A 23,419-nucleotide genomic window follows, 5' to 3' on the forward strand; every position below is an offset into this window, starting at 1 on the left:
CTTTAACTCTTCTCTGCATCGGCATCCAATAAGAACAGCACTAATGCAGCCTCTTCCTGTACCAGTGACATCACCCAGGGGAGGTACCCAGGAGAGCCTAAGACCCTGTGTAGAGCCATGGTTCTCAAACCTGGCTCCACATCAGATCACCTAGGAAGCTGTTAAAAAAAAAAAAAAAAAAAAAATGCCTGATGTCTAAGTCCCTTCCCTACAATTTTTTTATTCAATCTAGGTATTCTTCACTATCCGAGAAATACTGAGTGCCTTCTCTGTGCCAGGGACTATTCTAGGCCCAAAGAACAACAGTCTAATGGAGCTACTGTAATGGAACTCACATTCTAGAAGGAAAGACAGGAAAACACATAACCACATATTATAATATCGATAGTAATAAACGCTATGAAGGAAAACAGATTAAAGGGACAGAGACTGATGGCAAGTATGTGGCTACTGTAGAATGGTGATCAGGGAGGGCTTCTCAGAGGAGGTCATATTTGAGGGGAGGTCTCAGAGGGTATGAGAGCAGCCTTGAAAATTCAGGGGTCTCCCCAGGTTTCTCTAGGACATGAGTTTCAGTGGAAAGATACCCTGCTTGTCTTCACTGATCTCGGCACCTGGAAAGTGCCTGGCATGCAGCAGGCGCCCACTATACATGTGTTGCAGGGACAGGAGGGACAGAGGGCAGCCAGCACCATCACACCCCATACCTGATGCGAGAGGCCGCTCTGCAGCACACTGTTCCTGGCGATTTCACACAGGTCACACGTGCTCAGCTTCCACACTTGAGCTGCAATTGCATATTCTTCCATAAGTGCTTCCTAGATCCCCCCCAAGAGCAAATGTATTAGATAGTAGGATATCCCTTTCAATCCTTCACATATTTCTAAAGCTAGAAACATCAGACAGACATTGCAGATTTAATCTTTCTTTAATGTCTGGCACCTGGATAACCGGACAACATTCCCACTGCCTCCCTCTTAAATGACGAACTCGTAAGAGCATTTCTGGCAAATTCTCAGGTTTCTGAAGAGAGATATATCAAAGAACACCTACACATGGACTTGCTGAACAGCACATGTCTGAAGCCCTGTGTCAGTCATACGGATGCCAGCCTCTGCTCTACTGCGACAGTCACCCTGGTCACGTACACGTTAAGTACGTGCTCTATAGCTTTACTCTTTATTTAACACCACTTTCTTAAGATTGTCCAAAAATAAAAATTAATCTGAAAGTATAAAGAGCAGGGATGGAACATAAAATAAGAATGAGAAATGATCAAGTAGTGAGACAGTAATCCCAAAAGGACTTAGGTTTGGATTGTGCTTTCGCATTATCTCCTAGGATGTGAAATGTCTGCCGTTGATCACAAGCTCTTCCACTACCTGTTCTTGGACATGCAACTGCCTCTGTAACCTAGAGCAGCAGTTCTCAAAATAATGAACCAGGGTCCCCAAGGCCTTTTAAAAGGTCATCCCTCTCCCAACTATGTATCTTTGTGAGACAAGATTTTCTTCATACACTTTGATAAAAACAAGGCATCACAACAGATTGAAGGCAGATGCAGATTTGAGAGTCCTACTGTCTTCTATTAAACCAGACATTAAGGAGATTTGTAGAAATGTAAAACAATGCCATTCTCAATGCCATTTTTCTGTTTGGGGAAAATACGACTATTAAATGAGTTAATATTTTTCAATTTTGCATGAGTTAAACATCACTAGATATGTAATCAACAGCTTTCTGAGACCAAAGCTTAGAGAGCCTGTCCTAGAAGACTCAGGCACTTCTGTTTTTACTAACCAATGGCTAGTCCCCAGGCATGACTTTACCTCTCCCTTCCCCTTCCCCTGCTCCACAGATCCAGAGTATAATAATAATAATAATAATAATAACAGTATTAAAATGTTAGCTAACATTTTGAGTACATGCTATATTCAGACACTCTATTAGACTCTGGTTCATTTTCTTAATGAATCCTCAACAATAAAGTAGAGGTAGACATAGAGACAATTTCATCCCTATTCTACGGATGAAGAAGAAGAAGATACAGAGATCAAGTAACTTAACCAACATGACAGAGATAGTAAATGCCAGAGAAAGGGGAAATAGAGAAGGCAAAAAATTAAACTGTGTCTTTAAGGGCTCAAGAACTCCAAAGACAGGACTCCTGGAAGGAACACCTTTCACTAACCAGGAACTTACCCGTTGCCTTCAGTGGGCACCAACCCCCGCCCCAAAGGCAAACTGAGCGTGTGCTCACCTTTGTGTAGTGGAATTGCATGGGGTCATCGGTGGAGAGAGAAACATGCAGTCCCTTGTGCAGGAATTCCCTCAGAGGGTTTTTGGAATATTCAAGGAACAGACTGTTGTTGCTAAGAGGAGACATGGCAATGGGGATCTGAGCCAGGTAGTAGAGATACTGCAACACCGGACTCTGTAAAAGAACCACCAAGCTCAGGTGATGGGTGCCAGAAAGAGGAGGGAGGAAGGGAGGGCAGGAACATTCATCAGTGGAAACCGGGGGTCTGGATAGTGTCTGTGCAATTCCCTAACCAAGTGTGAGTACCCCAAAGCCAGGGCACCCAGACCTCACCTCCCCTTCCCCACCTCTACATTCACCTCATATATCACATGCCCATCTCTTCCTGGGCTGCCCTCCACCCCATCTTGGCTCCAGACAAGACCCAGCTCAGGGCAGAAAGGCAGCTGCAAGGCCCCAGGCTACCCCTAGCCTACATAATTTGCTCCCTCCTTCAGGCATGCCCCCACTGGGTCAGCCCAGGAGATCCCCATTTTTGTTGTTGTGTTGCTTTGACCACAAACATTCAGGTTGAGTCTGTAAACATTCTGGCTCCTCAGAGATCGGAAGGGGCAGACCTGACTGGGCTAGAGTGGTGTTCTGATGTAACACTCACCCCCACAGGATTGTGACACACCATTAGACCTTCCCAGGATCAGGGCAGAAGAGGAGTTTGAGCAAACATCCTTTATGGAAGTGATCCAAAATATGGAGAAGACAAATGGACAGAGTTTATGGTTGCATTATTTACACAAGCAAAAAGTTGGATGGACTCTGTCCAACAATTGGAGACGAGTTGAATCAATTATAGACCATCCAAGTGATGGGCCATCCTCCCAACAGCCTTTAGAATGAGGAGCATAGCAGATACTATGTTGCAGCACAGAAAAATGCTTATTCAGAGGTAGGAAACAGAAACAAAAACATCTGTGCTCATAATAATAAGCACATTAGAAATATGCTCTGGTAAAAAAGATGAGCATTATAAATACCAAAAAGCTAATAATGGCTATTTCTTTTAAAGTAATAGCAATAAGGGGCTTTTTTTCCCACCTCTCCATCTTTGGGAAAATCCAAATTGCAATGTGTTTGAATATATTCCTTTCATAATTAAGTACAAAACCAAGATAACTACAGACAGCCCAACCCAGAAAAAGGCCCCAGCCTTTTAATGTCACTGGCCAGAGCTTCTCGAGGGCAGAAAGGAGTCCAGGTGATCCACTCCCCCCTAGGGAGCCCAGAGTAGGACCATCCTTGCAGGGTCAGCTTCCTTGAGTGGCCTGGTTACCTTCTTGAGGAGCAGCCCGTGGGAAATGTTGTCAGCAGTAAGGAAAGCAGACACCAGGTGGGTGATGGAGCCGGCCTCCCCGCAGTGAGGCCGGAAGAGGAAAGTGCTCAGGCCTCGTTCCCTGCAGAAGTAAGGCTCTTGGTCAGCAAGGACCCCTAGTTCAACCTACTTCGGCCCCACAGGCCTAGGGCCCACACCCCCAGCTCAGGACATACTCGAGGGGAGACGGTTGCCCATGGCAGAATGAACACAACTGACGTGGGGGGCACGCTGGAAACTATTCCTCCCAAAATACAGAGAGCCAGGTCCAGAGATCTTCAGAACCAAGAGATATCATCCCCAAGGAAGAGAAGGGGGGGACCTAGTGGTAGAAAGAGACTCTCCTCTGTCCCCATTCACTCCTCACCTACCCCTTGGAGACCAGGTGCACAGACCTTCAGTGCAGCAAAAGCCATGAGAAACCATCAAGTCCAACTACTTGGTCATAAAAATGAACAAACCCAGAGAGTAGAGTCAGGCATTGCAAACCCCTGGGCAGGTCAGCAGCAGAGCTAGAACCCAAGCCCCTACCTCCAGAAGCTCGGCCCAGACTGCCCCTCCCCAACACCAAGCCATCCCTTTTTAATCATGGTCCATCCAAAACCTTCCTACTCACAGACTACACTGGCTTAGGCTGAGCTAGCAAGGCCCCATGGCCCAGCGGGGGCAGGAGGGAGGCAGACTTGCAAGGGGAGAATGAACAGTCGAGTGCTGGCTGCCCCGGGCACCCAACTCCCGCCATTACATGCCCCCCATGTAATTTGCATTGTTTGCATTGGTGGGAGTCCGTGCAGGTAAGACCATGGGACATGAGTTCCGTGTGGGCATGGACTTAGTCTGTGTTGTTCCCTATTATATGTCCCGTGCCTAGGACAGTGCCTGTCACATAGCAGGTACAATCATGTGTTACATGCATAAGTGCAGGTATGAGCACTGTTGGTATAGTGGAAGGAACACACCCCATTTCCGCGTCATATCAGAGATGGACAGGTACACATGTAGGTATTGGTATGTGTATGCACACGCGTGTACAGGCAGAAGGTTTTGCTGCACTGTGTGTACGAGCTTGTCTGTGGTACAGTGGCGTGCCTGCATGTGCATGTGGCTCTATGAATATGTGCCCTGTGTTGTGTGCTGGGGCATATCCCTGTGTGTGAGGTCTGAGGGCACACAGACATGTGCAGGGGCTGGGTGCACCCACCTGCGGAGGTTGTTGAGCACCATGATGTTGGCATACATGTAGTACAGGTAGTAGCTGTAGGGCGGGTTCTGTTCACTGGTCCAGATGTCTGGGCTGGGGCTCTTGTCTGAGAACATATGGTCGCTGTGCTTGGACTCATCATCCACACTGTCAAACCCTGTCACCTGGGCAGAAAGAAGGGTCCTGCATCAAGCCAAGGCAGATGAGCTGCCAAAGGCCTTGGCGTCCAGGCCTCCCGGGTTCATACCTCAGCTGGGGACCACAGAGCCTGAGGCCACATTTCTCCCAGGGATGGGGAGTGGGCACAGTGCCCCAGTCTGTCCCTCCGTGGCTTCTAAAAGTATCCAGGAGACCAGACTGGAGAGTGCCAAGCCCCGGTGTGGTAGTAGTGATGGGTAAGGGAAAACTCAGGCTGGACCAGGTGGCCAGTGAAACAGTCATACCCCCTGCCCATCTCTCTGCTGCGCCAAGGAGGCAGCCAGGGCTGTAGGGTACAGAAACAGCTGTGAGGGGAAATGGGCCTACTGGGCGGCAGGCCCTAAGCACTTACCACACATCAGCTAATATAACACTCAGCCATCCTGTGAGGGAGGGCCTGGCTGTGAACAAACCAGGCCCAAAATGCTTAGGGAGCCTGCCTATGCAAGACAACAGGCTCTGAGCCTAAGTGGGCTCTGGGTCTCTCGACTGGGGCTGCAGGTGGAGGCTGCCCCTGGGATGCACCTTTGGGGCCACAGGAAACCAGCCTGGATTCCTCACAAGTCAAGGTGGGCCCCATCCAAGAGGGCCCCTTGGAAGGATGAGCTGCGGTTTCCGGGAGGGAGATACTCTGCTCCCTGATTCCTCCCTAGGAAGTTCCCCGAGCCTCCTGTCCCACCACAGCAGCTACACCTCAGCTGGGGCCCAAACTTTGCCCCTACTCACTAGCTTCCTGGTCACCTGGTCCCAGACCTTAACCAAAGACCTATACCTACAGAAGATAGGGCGTCTCAGCCAGCACATGGGGCAGTTCTGCTAACATGTCTCCCCCTTTCACTCAGCCACAGCAGCACTTTGGAAGGGGCTTCTGCAAGACTGTCCACCCTGCTCCACAACTGACCCAAACTGGGGACCCCAGCCAGGTCTGCCAGCGTCTCCCATTCGTATATGGGCAGTAGGTGCCCGGAGGAGCAAGGGACCATGAAGGTCTCGGCAGAGTCTTCCTGTCACAGAACCACGTGTCCCAGGCAATAACCGAGTTGCTCCCACAGCTCCCAACTTGGCCTGGATGGGTCTGGGGCCAGGGAAGCCATGCCTTAGCCCCATGCCTTAACTGAACTCTCCAGGGCCTGGCCTGGAGGTAACAGCCCCTCACCTGAGCTCTGTATCCAACAGATGCAGGGCCTCAAGCACAAAATTGTTCAACCTCCAACTCCTCCTCCTCCCCAAGGCTGTTCTTCCCCGACTTGTGACAGTGACCTCTGAAGGCATGCTAGACCCTTCCCTCTGGCTCACCTTCAGGCCTTGCCCAGGTGCTGTCCGTGCTACAGCTATGCCCACCTCATGCCCACAGGCCCTAGGCTGCCATCCACATATGCCTCACTTGTCCTACTTGGGAGGGGCATGAGGATAATAACACCTGCTCGGGAGTCAGGCACCTGTCTACATAAATTCCAGCTCCACCACCTCTTAGCTTCATGTAATTTCCTCGTGTGTGAACTGGAGTTAGTAGCCTCATAGGGCTGTTGTGAGAATTAAATGAGATAATCCACGGAGAGCACTTAACAGTGCTTAACACACAGCAAGCACATGACGATTCTGCTTAGCATTAACCCCAACAAAATGACATGAAATAAGGTAATCATGAGGCTGAAGTGAGATCATGTCACAGCATAGATCACAGGGGCAGGCAGCAAACACTCAAAAGCCATGAGCTGTTACCACCCCCCAGCATCTCTCACTGCTGGAGGAGGGCCCCGGACTCTCATCTTGCCCCTTTCTGCCCACCTCCAGCCACCTTCTGTTCCAGGCCTTTTTCCCCACAACACCCGGAATGGTGTTTGCCTAAAATATAAAGTCAGTGATTTCCCTCCGCCTGTTCAGACTTTTCCCGGCAGCCCCCCAGCTCTCTGGAATCTTCCCTACCACCCTCCATGTCAGACCCCCAGAACCCCCACAGCATACTGAGCCCACTTCTCACAGTCTACAGCCATCTCTATTCTGAGAACCCAAAGGGACAGATCAGCTCCTGCCCCACTCCTACCTTTTCTAGGTAACCTCTCCTCCATCCCTTCTTCCCCTCTCCCATAACTAGCCAGATAAATCTGTGTTGTGGGGCTCATGTACTCAACCAAACATGATGTGAAAACTCTTATTCCAAGGTCAAAGCAGGAACACTGAAATGTCTGCATTTCTAAAGACCTGGGGCTGCTGCGGGGAGCTGTGGGGCCAGGAACTGGTCCTTCCAGCCCCACTCGGGCAGGAACTGACTCCTCAGTCTCTCCCCATCTCCCCACCACTGTCCTCTTGGCACCCCACCCACGCCCCAGGGCTGCCCCCGAGGAGAAGGGGACTCCCCCCACCTGGAGCCAACTAGTTATTTTTAAAATTCTGTTTCTTGGGACCAGTCACACCATGCCTAGGGCACAAGACGGAGAGGATCTGAGAAGAAAAACCTGACCCAACTCTCTTGGAATCCTCACTTCCCTTCACCACTGTGCTCATCGCTTGGAGCACCACTCACACTTACATATTTAAGGAAAAGATGAAGCTCCTGGTGATCTTGGGGGTTGATTGTGGCCTCAAAGAGGGGCAGGAAGATGTTCTCCAGCATCTTCCCAAAGCTTGGCAACAGCTTCTTTGACCTAAATATGTCACTGGGGGAAAGAAGAGACTTTATTATTAAAGTGAACCCAACAGCCTCCTTGGCCTGTGGGAGAGCAGTCCCATCCCTTTCTCAAGCAGCTTGTGTTCCCATCTAAACACCCGGAGTAGAACTAGAGATGTGGCTTGAGCACAGGTCCTTCTGCTCCTCTCCAGCTCTCAGCAAGTTCTGCAATACTGGGCATTGGTTTGCAAATTCAACACCCACCCATGCCCATCAGAGAGCTTTCCCAAGCTAGAGGCCATGCTGAGAGTGGGGTATTGGCACTCAGGCTGATGCAAGGTCTGAGAGATGAATTAAATTTCTCAGTGATCCAAACTCTGCCACTCAGCTCCATTCCCCTAAACCACATATCCCAGTCCACTTAAGGGACCATGAGCCCCACATTGGCCAGATGGGAAAGGTCAGCAGTCATCTGAGTCATAGCCATGGAGAGGGCCAGCAATGTGGGCCACCACCAGGTTACTCATGCCCGGGGGCTCACACAAAAAGATAATCCCTCCTCAAACCCCGATGAGAAGATGGGTAGTAGTTCCTACTAGGTTTTGCAGTTTGCTCTTCAAGCCCCCAATCCCCGCTAAGGGAAGGAGAGGCCCGAGGTGGCACCAAGACCAGCCCCACCAGCAATAGTACAGACTCAGCAGCCCATGAGGAACAGGCTGTGTCCCCAGAGGGCATGGACAGACAGCAAGCAGCCACCCCACTTACTAGATCCGGGGCACCTGGATGATCCAGCGCATGTTGGGGGAGTAGACCTTGTGCTGGATGAACCAGCGGGCCAGGTTGGGCCACTCCTCAGGACTGCGGCCGTAGATGGAGAGCCGTGGCTCCGAGTACTGGTACTTGCTCTCCTCCAGCTCCCTGGCCACCTCCTAGCACCAACAAGAGCTCAGGTCGGCCCAAAAGCACCCAGCTGCTGGGTCCTGCAGCTCCCTCAGCCGCCCGATGCCAGGCCGGGAAGACCCGATCTACGTCGGCTCGCTGCCGTGTAACCAGTCCCCCACCTCAGCAGAGGCCCCTTCCAGGGGAGAGGGAGGCCTCTGCAGTCACGCGCATAGCCAGGCCAGGCAGCAGAAGCGTCTCCAAATGGAGCTAACCTGCCCCCAGCCAAACACAGGCCACAAACGGACAGGGCAGTGAGCCTGGATGCTGTGAGGGCCGGGGGTACACCCCCCCCCCGCCCCTGGGCTGCAGTCAGCCCCGGCAGCACCACGGCACAAGCCCCCTGGGCACCCCGGCCTTGCCCCAGCGGGATGGTGGACCGACAGGGCGGGGGGGGGCGGGATCAGGAGGCCATGAGGCGCCCCCACCCTGCTGGCAAGGGGGTGTCAGCTCTGCGGAGGGCTTGGAGACGCCGAGGGCTCACTCGCCTTGACCATCCGAGCAAAGTACTCTCCTCCCAGGTAGTTCTCCGTTTTCAAATACAGGTCGCGCAGCTCGCTGGCCCCCACAGGGTTGTACTTGGAGTTGAACTTGTCGAAGCGATGGAATGTCTGCCGGCCCTGGAGAGAGACCGCCGGGCAGATCAGCGACCATCCACGCACATTTCCCTCTCCAGGCCTTTACAAGGAGGCCATGCTGACAGATGCAGGTCCGCTCCCACACGAAAGCTTGGAAAGTCCTGGAGCCAGGGCGCCTGTCCTCGCCCAGTCAGCCTGGGGGTCCTTTAGTGAGGCCCTCTGTGAAAGATCCAGGGGCCTCGCACCCCAGGGCACCGTGGCCAGGGGCACAGCTGACCGAGTGAGCTGAAAACCCCCAACTACTGAACAGTCGGGAATAAAGGGTCTCTGTTCCTGCTTGGACTTCATAAGGCACTTTCTCCACATGACCTCATTCGGTGCTTTATTTGTTTTATGAAGATTTTTTATTGTGGTAACATACATCTAACACAAAATTTATCATCTTAGCCATTTTTAAGTGTACAGGTCAGTGGTATTCAGTGCATTATGTTGTACAACTGTCACTACCGTGCCGCTCCAGAACTCTCTATCTTATAAAACTGAAACCATGTACCTGTTAAACAGTACCTCCCCATGACCCCTTCCTCCTGCCCCTGGAAACCAACACTCCTTTCTGTCTCTGAATGTGCCTATTCTACACGCCTCATACAAGTGAATTGTACGTTAATGGTCCTTTTGTGTCTGGCTTTTCTGACTTGGCATCATGGTTTCAAGGTGTGAGTACTTCATTCCTTTTTAGGACTGAATCCTATTCTACTGTGTATTTACCACATCTTGTTTATCCATCCACCTGCTGATGGACACCTGGGCTGCTTCTACTTTTGGCCCTTGTGAATAATGCTGCTCTAAGCTTTGAGGTGCAAGCAGCTGTGTAGTCCCTGCTTTCAATTCTTCAGGCTCTATTCCTAGGAAAGGAATTGCTGGAATATATAGTAATTCTAGATTTAACTTTTGGAGGAGACACCATACTGTCTTCTATAGCAGCTGCACCATCACTTAGTGTTCTAATAACTGTAGTGTCAATAAGGCACATGGCATTCACCATTTTATAACCAAGGAAATAAAAGCTTAAGTGAATTGCTTAAGGATACATGACTCCCAACAGATACAAGGGGAATTAGAACTGGGACCAGTCTGACTCCAGGGTATACACTTTCCCCCTGTCCCGTGGCCCTGTTATTCCCTGAGGCCAAATTACCTGTCACACCTCTATGGCTAGAAGAGAAAGAGCTGCTTACGCAGCTGGCCTCTCCCCATGCACAACCATAGCTCTTTTCCAGGGGGCTGAGAGACCACCCAGTATGGTGTGAGGCACTAGGGCAGAAGCTCACTCACCGCATGGACATCCAGTGAGTCCACAGTGAGGTCATACGGGTCCATGTGCAGGCTGTCGAACACCTGCCGCAGGGTGATCTTCCGGCCCCGCTTCTCCGCCACAGCCCTGTCAGGCTCTGTCTGGTACGTGTGCTTGATGAAGCGCAGCAAGTGCTTCTGGTTCATGCAGGCAGCCGCATGGATGTGTGTGTCCACCTGCAATGCCGTGCCCACCAGCCATGAGCCAGGCCACCTCCACTGGCAATAAGAGTTGGGGTGTCCAACCCTCAAAGTGGAGTGCAAAATCTCAGCACCCGTGGCCCCCACCAATGCCTGGATCTACACCCCTCCCCCCAGTTTCTCCTCTGGACTTTGAAATTGGTCCTCCCGCTAGCTTCGCTGCCCTACCTACCTCATTACAGCACCCAGAGTGCTTTTTAAAATGTAGGCTGGGTCTGGCCATTCCTTCTCACAAACCATCAGTGGCTCCTAAGTCTTTAAGATAAAGCCCAAACTCCATAGCTTGGGATTCAAGGCTCACTTCCAACCTTAATTCCCACCTTGCCACTGCCCACTCTCTGCTCCAACTCTGACAAACCACTAACAGGTGCTCAAGGCACTGCATCACTTTGCCCATATGTCTCCTCTGCTTGGCATGCCTTCCTTGCTCCCACCAATCATCCACCTACCCCAGATTTCTTACAACTTTCTCCACTTGGAAGCCAATCCTGATCCGCACCTCACACCCCCAGCACATTGGCCAGTTGTTCCCTCACCCAGCCAGGAAAACTAGCACAGACACTCCCATTACTGTCACATCCTCTTGATTCACTCTACAAAGTCCCTATCTCCTCTGTCCCTAAACTGGGAGCACAGTCATCAAAAGACAAGGACTTCATCTGATGCATCCAAGTCTCCAACGCCTACCCCAGGGCCTAGTATGACATATCTGTTGAATCAGTGGATGGATGAATGAACAAATGGTGATATCGGCATCCTCATAGAACTCTAAGGGCCCACCGAGTGCCCCACACAATACCATTCTTCACATTGACCTCTCTTGGGGCATTTCCTTCAGCCACTAGCCCTGAGGAACGGAGGCCTCGCTAAGCTGAGGGATGGCCTGAAGTCACAGTGGGCATCCTGACTCCCCTTGCATGAGCCCAACGGGCTTCAGAGAGGTCCCCAAGGAGATGGCAGCAGGCTCACAGGCCAGGATGCTGCCAACCACCAGATTGGCTCCGTAGGCTGCCAGGGCTGGGATGAGGAGGCGGTTGACCGCTGGCCAGGGAATGCTGTCCACAGCTGGCCAGGCATCTCCAACTCATGCCAAACCAGACATTTGATCTATGCAATCTCTGTGAACATTATACAAGCCAGCCCATGTCATTGGCCACATCACCGACTCATGGGGCCCTTCTTGCCATTAATCCTGCCACTTCCAACCAGAAAGGCCACTAGACATCAGAGAAATAAAACAATTACAAGCACAAAAAGCTAAGACATCACCCAAAGCACAGTGTAAATGGTCAATCACGTCAGGGACAGGCTGGGCTCATGTGGGATGCACAAGTGGTCAGCCTGGCTTAGCTCAGCCAGACACAGCTGGACTCAACTACCTCAGCATGACATAGCACATTCTGCATTTTCTCGTTGTGTCCTCTAGCATACCAATGACACACTGCAGGGGGTGCAGCCTGTCCTTACCCCCACAAGTCATAAGATGAAGGAGGAAAACAACTGGACAATCCAGGAAGCATCCAATCCAAACTTTAGAATGTCCAAGGTGGTTATTTTAGGAACAAGTAAAAGAACCTGTCATTGGAGGTCAGTGTTTTCAATTCACCAGAAGATACAAGTGCATTCCTTGCTTTTACCTCAGATCCGGGTCTAAGCAAACAGTACGGTTTACAAACAGGGCTGGCAATACCCGGCCCCGGCGCCAACACTGACCATTTCCACATGCGTGTCAGACATCAATAATTGATTGCAGCACTTTCACTAGGCTTTGGGAGCAGCCACTGCCAACTGGTCAAGTTTGGCACAGAAGATGAAGCCTATTTGCTATGCCTGATATGACACTTAAACCAAAGTGGAGAAGGCCTAATCTTACCCAACTCCTAGGCAGTAAACACACTCAGCCCTGGTTCTCAGCTCTGAACAAAAACAAATGTCTTATTACACAGTCCGGCTGGCTGGGCCTCGTTGTGTCATAAGCCATGCCCTGTTGTGATGTTGCAGGCACTTTCATAAACACCACCCCCGGACCCATGGCCCCTCACAGCTTCGGCCTCAGAGCACAGCTCTGGCCTATCCTCCCAACACTGACAGTTAACCTTGGAAATACGGAGGCCACCCTCCCAGCCCACCCTGGGTTTCAGAAATCCAGCTCTCCTCCCAAAGAAGCTTCCAGGGTAAGATAAAGCAGCCAGGACCCGGGAGGCAAGGAGGGGCAGGCAGAGGCCTGACTTGGAACAGATCTGGCCTGTGTTTATGGACTGCTGTGGTGCCAGAGAACAGGACACTGAGTCACAGCACAGGGGTGAAGGTCATCCCTATCTGGAGAACACATTAACCCCCAGACTGACAGGGAACGCCTAGGGGTAGGCAACCACAGCCCCCACCAGGACTCTCTCCCGTATCACAGCCAGAGGGCAGCTGGTTGGCCCAGGAACACCCACTGAGGCCCCACCTCAGAAGCAAACAATGTCCGAGCCAGTGCAATTCGCAAGGATACCTCAGCCCCAGGCAGCAGGAAGCAATGGGCCCAGAGCATTCATACACGGGCAGGGCTGCACTGGGCTGGCCAACGAGCTTCCTCAGACGCCCACCTGGGCAGGTGGGGTGCTTCAGGCAGGGCTGAGAGGAGCTGGCATAGTGCCTGAAGCACCCACCTGTCTGAACACCTGAGGCTGGGAGAAGCAGCTGTGTTCAAAGGCGAAAATACCAGGCAGGTGATTTCTAACACATCCTCTCATCTCTGCCTAGAACCCCCGAGACACATCCCCCATAGCCCATGAGCTGAAGCCACCTCTCTTAAGGTTCCATCCAAGTGAGAGTCCATGCCAGACCCCAGGCTGCTTCACACAAGTAACCTCGGGGCCTCCCTGGAGGAGGCCTTCTGTTCATCACTCTGGGTATCCCCGAGCAGGTCAGGGAGGCCTGGGCTCCACATCCTCCCCTGACCCACATTCCCTTACCAGAGCTGACCCCAGGGAGGGGCAGTCCTCAAGGGGTCACGCCTGGGACAGAAGCCCCTATGGAGACCAGGACCCCAATCCCCACCCTTCCCCCATGAGCTTCTCTCCCAGAATACCACCGTGCCCCCTCCCTGCTCCCTGCTTCCTCTGAGAAACCCGGGGGCCCCGTCAGGGCCCAGAACCTCACCTACCTCTGCCACCTGACGCTCCCCACAGCCCAGCACCACGCTGTCCCCCGGCACCGAGCTCCTGTCAAACCGCACCACTTGCTGTCACACCACGCACTCGGCATGGTCTCTCCTCTCATGGCACAGAACTCTCTCCCCTGGTCTTCGGCATACGCTGCGCCCTCTGCCTGGAACGCCATCCCTTCCATTCCCTGGCCTCCCACCCCTGCCCAGGTGCACTCTTTACATCTGCTCAGTTCTGGGCTCTTCCTGGACGCCACCCCTGCCACAACACTTCACACTGAGAGGACTAGGCTAGGAACATCTAGGACATAGGCAGTGGCTCCTGCTCAACATCCAACACCCTAAGCTGAGCACTGATATTAGTTAAATGGGAGGAAATTGGAAAAGCTGGAGGCCATGACCCTTTAACACACACACCTGCCCGGGCTGCAGCCCCCAGGCCCAGGCTAAGGCTGCTCACCCAGCCTAGGGCAGGGGCAGAGACAGGAGCACTTCGGTTGCTCTTCCTTACCCATACCTGATCCAGAAGGAACCAAAACCATGAACTCCCAACCCAAAGAGGTCATAACAGCCTTTCTCTCTCCATGATGAACTTAAGACATCCTCTACCTTAAAAGCAGCCTGGCCTCAAGTCTTATGACCAATTAGCAGACCATACCCTATTTTCCAAGGAAGAGGGCACACTGCAACAGGTACATAACGTGGACCAAGGTTTCCACCTAGAGTCATACCAACTACCGTCTGAGGCATGGCCTGACAGAAAGAAGGCAACGCTCCAATCTTCCTTCTGCATGTACGCATCACACTCATCTGGCCAAGGAAGGCCACACAGGGGACCAGCCCCAGACTGGCTCACGGCATGCCAGTGGGTTGGGAGGGAGACCGGGAGGGCTGGCTCTCAATTCTGGCCCACTGACGCACCTTTCTCACATTATAGAAGTCTCGGTGGGGGTTACTCTTCAACTCTTTGAACTCAGACATTTCATTTAACATTTCATGAAGGCTGAACTTGGATTCCAGAAAGTTCAGTCGCCGGTGACAGTATGTTTTCCTGCAGGTGGGGAAGGGGGAGAAACCACAGTTGAGAAGTCCCATCAAGCTCTCCAGTCTACAGACCTCCAGTGGCCATGGAGACCAGCCCTCAGGTGGAGGGTCAGGATGCAGTAGGGAGGGATGGGGGGGGTTCCAGCTTTCTGCAGACTCAGCTGGACTGTGGAACCACCTTCATGTGTTCTCCAAAACAAATGGAGAGTCAACTGGGGGCAGTGCAAAGCTGCCTTCGGGACCTTGTACAGGTTGTCTGACGTCTAGCTTTATGTGCTTAGGCAATTCATCCAAATCTGTTTCCCACAAGTAAATATGGAGATGGCAGTGTCCAAGACTGAGCAGAGTAGACGCTCAATAAAAGTCTCCTCATCCCTTCCTGCTTCTGCCCAGAACTTGAGTAATAGAGCCAAATTATATAAGGCGAGACCTGCCCACCTTGGCATGGAGAGGAACCATCTTGTGACCTAATGATGTTTCCTAAACCCCAACCCCTAAAGACTCTGCAACTCTGAGGTTTCAGGACAAGTGGAGGAGGTTTTGTATGACGGGTAGATTAAGAATGTAGGGATGTTTGTTACTAGGACAGAAATCTCTGTAGGGACTGATGCTTCCACCAGCCAGCAAAGGCCACCGAGGGTGGGAACACTCACTGCTCCTAGCCAACTCTCAGCCCACACCCAGCCCAGGGGCCTGGCCACGTGCCACAAGCCACACAGAACTTTCAACCACAAGTCACGCCACCCTGCTTCCTTGTGACCCCCAAACAAACAGCAGCTCCCTTGGCATGCAATCACTCGAACTTTCATAAGGAGCAGCTGCCGACCCTGGAACAGCACCATCATATTGACCGAGGCAAGCCCCAGAGCACATCACAGAGGAAGCATGAAGAGTCTGAGTCAGAAGGGATTTCAAAGGCTATCTCACCCAGTCCCTTCCCCAGGAGGACTGGCCTGGACAGCCTCCCGGACAGGACAACCACTGCTCACATACCTCCTAGAACAGCCAGAGTCCTCCCACCTCTCCCTCCCAAGGCTTCTCCTCAAAGCTCCTCCTTGCAGGGCAGAGGTGAGCCTCCTGGGAATTGCATTTTCCCCTCCCAGATCTTAGCGCTGCCCTCAGATCAGTGAGGCCCAAGACCCACTCCGCCCATCCTCCTGCGGTCCACTCTCCTCCCTTGGAAACTGGCGTCACACCATTCCCAGCAAAACCCTGAAGGCAGGGTAAGAGAGGCTCCTGGGCAGTGACCGCACCCTTCCCCTCCCCCAGCTGCCCAGTCCTGGCCGAGCACTCGGCACAGCCATCCACGGCTCAGGGCCAGGCTGCCGAACCTCCTGCTGATTAGCTGAGGGGCTCACCAACAAGAGAGGGGCCAGATGCAGAGATAACTGCCCACCAGTTTAACTCAGGCCAAGCCCACGAGCATCCTGGGGGCCGTGGTACAAAGTTCCCAGGCCTCCTGCACTCTCCCCTCCAGAAACATGGAAAACCTAACACCTAAAGCAACAGTCTTCATCTCTCTTCTACCATCTATGATGTCCTGGGCTGATTCTCTACCAAGGTGCTGCCCCGCCTGGGGTGAGGGAGAACAGCCACTTTAAGGTAGCCAGGTGGCCACCAGCAAACAGAAGTCCACCTCTAGGATGCAGAAGAGACAGGTAGTACCAACTCTAAGAATGTGCCAGCCTATGATGGGAAATTGTTGCAGGAACCCACAAAGCACTGGGGAAAGGGGAAAGTACTCTATTTCTGGGATGATTGAAGTGCAGGGAAGCCCAGAATAAAAAGGGGACCTGGTTGGCCTTTCCCAAAGAGAGGCACTTGGGGAAAGCTGGCTTACGTGGGGCCATCTGTGATGAGAGCCAGGATGTGGCTCATGTCCACCGTGTAGGTCTCCAGGTCGGGATAGGGCAGGCTGTGGGGCTCCTGGCGCTCCAGCATCTTCTTGTTATCATACACGAAGAGGATGCCTCCCTGCATGCGAACCAGGTAGCCCAGGTTGGGGGGAGCATCGTCCAGACAGTAGGGGTCTTCCTGGGGCAGAGGGGGAGGGTGGAAGTCTGCAAAACAGGATTGAGTGATGGCAATGTGCCCTTGACCTCATGAGCTGACATGAGCTCAAAAGTCACATTTTCAATGAGGGCCATCCTCATCATCTCATCTCAAACCCAACCATCTCGACTACCCCCACCTACCCTCACGTCACCTATCTCCCTCCCTGTTTTATTTCATCTCCCTGGCATTTACCACTATGAAAAATAATGTCATTTACTTATCTTGGGTCGTAGATGTTTGGTTTGTTTACTATTGTATCCCCATTTCCTAGAGCAGTCCCTGGCCCATGGCTGACACTTCAGTAAATGTTTTTAATTTAACTGAAATGGGCTTCAGCCTCCTGGGCATGACAGGGACGCCAGGCACATTAAAAAGGGCCACTGTGTCTTCTCCTAATAAAATAACAGGCAGCACCTGGGACTGCCCAGAGGGAATAATTGTCCCTGTCCACCCACATCTTCCTGAGCCCAGGGCAGCCAAGGAGCTAGATGGAAAAGCCTCCCACCTCCCCAAATAAGCACAGAATAGGCAGTTTATCTCCCACAGAGCAGGGAATGGCAAGGACAGAGCTATCTGTCCCCACAAATATTAGCCCACAGGAGGCAGAAAATGCCTCTTGGCCATTTCCCAGCTATGAGACTGAACAAACCACTCCACCTCTCGGATCCTGCTGGCTCATCTGAGAATAACACACCCTGCCGTGATGGGCTGTTGTAAAGGCTGCAAAAGTAGGTATAAAAAATGCTTTGTGGGGCGCCTGCATGGCTCAGTGGTTGAGTATCTGCCTTTGGCTCAGGACATGATCCCAGGGTCCTGGAGTCAAGTCCCGCATCAGGCTCCCTGCATGGAGCCTGCTTCTCCCTCTGCCTGTGTCTCTGCCTCTCTCTGTGTGTCTCTCATGAATAAATAAATAAAACCTTAAAAAAAAAAAAAAAAAAAGAAATGCTTTATGACAGTAATGCCTGACTGACTCATCAATTAGAGGATATTATTTTCATTACTCTTGTAATGAGTTCTCCTGACTCGATAAGCTCTGTCTCTGGCCAAGGACCAGATTATGCTAAATAGCAGTAGATCTGGGGGCTCCAACTCTGCACACCAGCCAACTCCACATAGGGTGCAGCTGCTCAGCTGCCAGCCCAGGCAGGGGAAACCCTAGGATCTTCATCAAAGAAAGCAATCAAGGCAGGGTGACCTGCCTGGGTGTCCTCCAATTAGTGCTCGGAACAGACTGCCCCAGGACAGAAGTCAGGCTTCGCAGGGGATGAAGCAGCACAGAGCCAATGTTCCCCAATCAGGCACAGCCCCAGGCTAGCTCAGGAGTCCCTAAAGTGTGCCAGGGAAACACTTTTCAAGTGTACATGAAACCATGGTGTCTGCCTCACTGCGCTCATTCCCAGGCCCCCTGGATACTCTGTTTTGTATAAAGTACACATTGGACGGTCGGTCCTGTCTGCTTTTGCCAAAACTGGGATAGGTGGCATCAACTTGCCTCAGATAGAGAGGGAAATGAGACCAAAAGGGCTGAGATTTAACCAGGGTTCCAGGTGGTAACAGATGCTCAAAGTCCAGGTGTCAGAGCTTCAAGGAAAACCCAGACAGGAGACCCTTGGCACCTAATTATACCCAGAGGGCAGCCAGGGGCCTGGGCACTGGCACAGACCACTAGGCCCTTGTCTGATCCCCCATAACCACCTTTACAGATTGTGGTTTCTTACTGTCTTCATTCATATTACCTAACTTACAGCCTTTACTGCTCCTAGGTCCTTCACAGGCCGGACTCCCCCAGAAACCATCCTGCCATCCCCGATCTCCTCTTCCCCAAATTCTGCAGCATAAATGCAGCTACCATTTGCTGAACACTCACTAGGTGCCAGAACTACACTAAAAGTACTTCAGATGCATTCTCTCATTCACTCCTCAGAACAGACCCAGGACATAGATACTATTCTCATTTTCCAGGTTTGGAGAAATATCTTGCCCAAGAAAGTAGTGGAGCTGAGACCAGAATGTAGGTGTGTTTAACTCCAGAGCCTACTTTCCTTGTCCTCAGAACATACCCCCTGCATCTACCCCGACTCTATATCACCCCACCAACAAACTCAGCATTTACTGTCTGATGGTGCTGTTTTAAATACCTAGGGTGAGGTTGCCATTGTCTCTGGAGGACTCTCAAGCTCAGGGACAGTCTTTTGCCTCTCTCTTAACTTCTATGGCTCAGCTCTACCCAGGGCAGAGTACACAGTGTACACAGAATCAATCCTCGGGGAAACCAGCAAACATGGGTATAGGAAGCCAAAACCAGGACCCTATCCTTAAAACAGCAGCTGGGACAAATACATCCAGCCAGTAAAAAGTCTTCACCAATTCTTGGGTGCTCAACTTAAGGATCCCACATGTACCCACAGTGCCCTACCTGGGAGGCCCTCCTCCGGTGGTGCAGCGTCTACCCGCCGATGACCCAGGTACCGGGCTGTGGTCCGTGGGAAGCGGTGGTAGGCAAGCCTGGCATACTTCTCCCGTATCATCAGGGCCTTGGCCAGGCTCTTGGCAGCCTGCTCATAGTCCTCTACAGTGATCTGCAGAAGAGGGTATGCAGGGAAGAGTTCACATAGCAGGTCTGAAACCACTGTCCTTAGCAAGATCTACTGCAAAGATGGCTTTCAGCTGGCAGCTAAGAACTTGGGTTTCGGGAGCATTCCTACCACTTGCTGAAATATGAGCAGCTCACCCAGCCCAAGCTGTTTGTACAAACACTACGGTTTTTGCTGAACACCTGATTTTCTCTGGGAGTCTGGAAGACAAGGTTTTTATTAACCTGCTGGAGACGAGAAGGAAGGCAGACACTGCAGCCTGCCCACCCAAGGCCAGCCTCAAGTGCTGCCAGTTAAACCTCAGCCCTGCTGTTGCATCCTGCACACAGAGAGGCAAGGCCTGGACCATAGCTCTGACGATGGTGAGTGTCATCACTTGCCTTTCAGAAAACATACGGGCTCTTGGAAGTAACTATAAAAACTCTGCATGCTCAGTCTGCTGCTTTGCCATCCCCTGGCTTCTGAGTCGTGGGTTAATCACCCAATTCACCCAGTCAACAAGCACTTATTGAGAAGGGTTTGATTTCATTTTAGTCCTCACGGCAACCCATTCTACCCATGGGGAAACCGTGACCCAGAGAGGACAAATCACTCGCCAGAAGTTACCAAGTCAAACTTCAGATTCTTATCTGACTGGGTCCCAAAACCTAAGCATGTTCTGCTTTCCCAGAGCTGCCTGGCTCTTAACAAGGGAAGAGAGAAATCCCCACCTTCTGGTGAGCTCATTTATCTCTGTTTGGGAAGGATGTGTGTGGGAGAAACCCGAACATGTCTGGGGAGACAAGCAGCTAAACAGACAGTCATAACAGGACGTAAGTGACACAACACAGGGAGGTACAAGATGCTGGGGGAGCGTGGGGATGGGGTGTTCCTGGAAATTTCCTCTCTGCTTTAATTAAAAATCACTTTTAGTTTTCAAATATTTTAAACATACAGAGAAGACACCCATGTGTCTACCTTTCAGAGCTAAAACTTTTAATGTTTTTCATTACTGTGCCAGTTCTCTTATATATTTGGATAAATGAATCATCACAGATGCAGCTAAAACTCTACCCTCCCCACTCCTCCACCCTACTCCAGGCTCAGAGGAAGGAAGTTGGTATATATCTTTCCCAGTCATGTTTTTTCACTTTTAGTAAATGTTGCTCCTCGCTTTTGTTAAGAATGTAGCTTCTCCTTTCCTGATTCCACATGTCCCCATAAGGGTGTATTAATTCCATTTTACATCTTCCAGCGGATGGCTTCTGAGAGCAGCAGGAATAGGGGAATGAACACAAACACCTCAGAACTTTAGACAAACATATGTCCCTGCGACTGACAAGCCAAGCACTTTGCAGAGCCAATGGACTCAGCATGGCAAGGGGTTTAGGCCATGGCTAAAGAGATCAGAGAAGGTGCCCAGGATCCCCGTGGACCAGCAGCCACCAGCCAACGTATAGATAACTGTGGGCCTCATGCACAGCAGCAAGCCCATTGGGACCCAAGGTGATATGCAAGGTCAGCCTGCCTCTCATGGACTCATAGCTCTCTGGGAACCAACTGCCCAGGTCAGGGGCTCCGTGCCAGGAGACTGATGGAAAGAAGCTAGCTACTGCACCAGGCCAACATCCTCCCATTCAGCGGCTGCCAGTTTACCCCTACTCCCCCTTCTCCTGTTCTCCTCATATGTCAGGGCCAAGTAGACACTAAGGACTCCTGGTCGGGATGCTGCATCATCAGAGAAGGCCTGCATTGTTTCCAATCCAACAAAATTCCCATCCATAAGAACTTAAAGTGTGGTAAATCCATGCAATGGAATAGTACACACTTGTAAAGAAAAAAAGAAAAAAGAAGTTCTTTATCTATTGATATGTCATTATCTCCTAGATACACTGTTAAGTGAGAAAAAGCTAGACTCAGCATAATGTGCACAGTAAACTACCATTTGTATAAAAATAAACAAGTTATACATGCTTAGTTAATTGTAAGTACACAGGCCATCTATGGGAGAACACACAAGAAACCAAAACCAAGGGTTGCCTCAAAAAATAAAATATTTTGGGGGCATCTGGATGACTCAGTCTGTTAAGCATCTGACTCTTGATTTCAGCTCAGGTCATGATCTCAGGGACGTGAGATGGAGCCCCACATCACGTCGGGCTCCATGCTCAGCAGAGAGTCTGCTTGGGACTCTCTCTCGCTCTCCCTCTGCCCCTCCCCTCCTTTGGGCGCATATGTGCTCTGTCTCTCAAAAAAAAAAAAAAAAAGAAGAAGAAGAGAGAGAGTAACAAGGACAAGGACAATTGAGGTGTGGGTAGCAGGCTCAGGGCCAGGGGGAGAGAACCAAACTTAACCCTGGCACTAAGTGATACTTCTCTTCAAGAAGTAAGCAACAAAAATGCAACATCCACCCAGGAAAATGAGCACATTTTCTGTGATGAAGTGAACCAACTTGGTTACTTGTTCACTTTCTCATCAAGACCCCCCTGCCTGGTTGGGAAGGTCGAGCCTGTATTTAAAGATACTGAGTGGGGAATCCCTGGGTGGCTCAGCGGTTTAGCGCCTGCCTTCCGCACAGGGCATGATCCTGGAGTCCTGGGATCAGGTCCCACGTCAGGCTCCCTGCATGGAGCCTGCTTCTCCCTCTGCCTGTGTCTCTGCCTCTCTCTCTCTCTGTCTCTCATGAATAAATAAATAAAATATTTAAAAAATAAAAAAAGAAAAGAAAAAAAAAGATACTGAGCGGAAGCCCATAGATGGAGCGCTAAACCAGCAATAACTGATCCCACACAAACCAATCAACACCTGGACTTCGAAGTCCACTCAACATTTGGAAACCCTAAGACATGCAAGCTGGCATCTTCCTCAGGGGGAGCTTCCTCTCTTCCACAGAGAGCAGCATTCTAGATGCAGAGAACACAAGGAACGTGCAGGCCATGGCCACGGTGTGCCAGCCTGCAGCCCCAGGCCCCCCTCACAGGGGTGAGTGTGCCCGAGACACACTCATCCACACCCACAACCTCCACTGAGACCCTCCTTCTCTTCAGACTCCTGTGCATCCTGCCCACTGCCTCCCAGACACCCACAGACCGGACCAGGCTTCAGCACTAGGCACGTCCCCAGTGACCCAAGGACCCCGGCCTCCGCACAAGGTGCATCGGCCCTCACTCAGTCCCCAGGGGAGCAGATAGAGAGTGGGGAGTGGGAGCCACCTTACCCCAGCACAGTAATCTCCGCTGATGGTGACTCGCTGGAACTCGGGCATGGCATAGGGCGCTGGCGTGGGCTGGGAAGTGGCTCCAGGGAGCACAGGGGTGGTGGGAGACATGACCGGACTGGCTGTCGGGGGACCCTTCCAATCTTGCTGCGTCGGCATTTGCAGAGACAGGGACTGGGACCGAATCATCTTGAAACTTTTCTTTCTAAAAGCCAAGGACAAGGAAAAGTGGGAAACATCAGCCACTAATTAGGGCAAGTGATAAAGAGTCTTTGTTATATACATGGCGGGAGAATTTCCCTCTGATTAATCACTGGTACTGGCCCTATCATTAAGAAGCTGCTAATTATGCCTTCCTCTCACACACATCTCTGCCTGAGGTACAGAACAGCTCTTCAGACACCTCTCCCTGTGGTCACTAAGAATGGCCGTGGCCTGTGTTTGAACAGCACTGAACATTGGAGAAAGCAACTGTCTCGGGAGACAGAAGTCAGACCACACGGCAGGGGCCTAACACCAAAGCCAGGAGGAGTGAGGACCACAGCAAGTCACCCAAACTCTAAGTCCCAGCATGTGAGCAGCCTCAGGAAGGACAATGGACAGGGTCACAGATGACAACCAACCTGTATTTGTATTACAGAGTTTGAAATTTGGGGCATTGGAAAAAGGAGAGAT

General features: G+C 51.5%; 2 protein-coding genes across 12 annotated transcripts in view; one reads left to right on the forward strand and one right to left on the reverse strand.

The window, feature by feature from the left end:
- The window catches only part of RNF141 (ring finger protein 141), a 41,948-nt gene extending 40,522 nt beyond the window's left edge, over window positions 1-1,426 (forward strand). Inside the window, exon 6 of the mRNA XM_072794099.1 lies at window positions 1,020-1,426. Within this exon, the coding sequence (XP_072650200.1) occupies window positions 1,020-1,068 (49 nt within the window). The 3' untranslated portion in view covers window positions 1,069-1,426. The remainder of the gene's footprint in view (window positions 1-1,019) is intronic.
- Window positions 1-23,419, reverse strand: part of AMPD3 (adenosine monophosphate deaminase 3) — a 48,932-nt gene that overhangs the window by 4,698 nt on the left and 20,815 nt on the right. For all 11 annotated transcript variants that reach the window (XM_072794085.1, XM_072794091.1, XM_072794092.1 and 8 more), the window contains 12 exons: window positions 22,745-22,949; window positions 19,371-19,533; window positions 16,740-16,959; window positions 14,777-14,906; window positions 10,486-10,680; window positions 9,061-9,192; window positions 8,399-8,562; window positions 7,556-7,682; window positions 4,828-4,991; window positions 3,588-3,708; window positions 2,261-2,434; window positions 708-818 (listed from right to left, as the gene is read on the reverse strand). In XM_072794085.1, the coding sequence (XP_072650186.1) occupies window positions 708-818; window positions 2,261-2,434; window positions 3,588-3,708; window positions 4,828-4,991; window positions 7,556-7,682; window positions 8,399-8,562; window positions 9,061-9,192; window positions 10,486-10,680; window positions 14,777-14,906; window positions 16,740-16,959; window positions 19,371-19,533; window positions 22,745-22,949 (1,906 nt within the window). The remainder of the gene's footprint in view (window positions 1-707; window positions 819-2,260; window positions 2,435-3,587; window positions 3,709-4,827; window positions 4,992-7,555; window positions 7,683-8,398; window positions 8,563-9,060; window positions 9,193-10,485; window positions 10,681-14,776; window positions 14,907-16,739; window positions 16,960-19,370; window positions 19,534-22,744; window positions 22,950-23,419) is intronic.

This window comes from Canis lupus, chromosome 23 (genome assembly GCF_048164855.1).
Source record: "Canis lupus baileyi chromosome 23, mCanLup2.hap1, whole genome shotgun sequence".
NCBI lineage: Eukaryota > Metazoa > Chordata > Mammalia > Carnivora > Canidae > Canis > Canis lupus.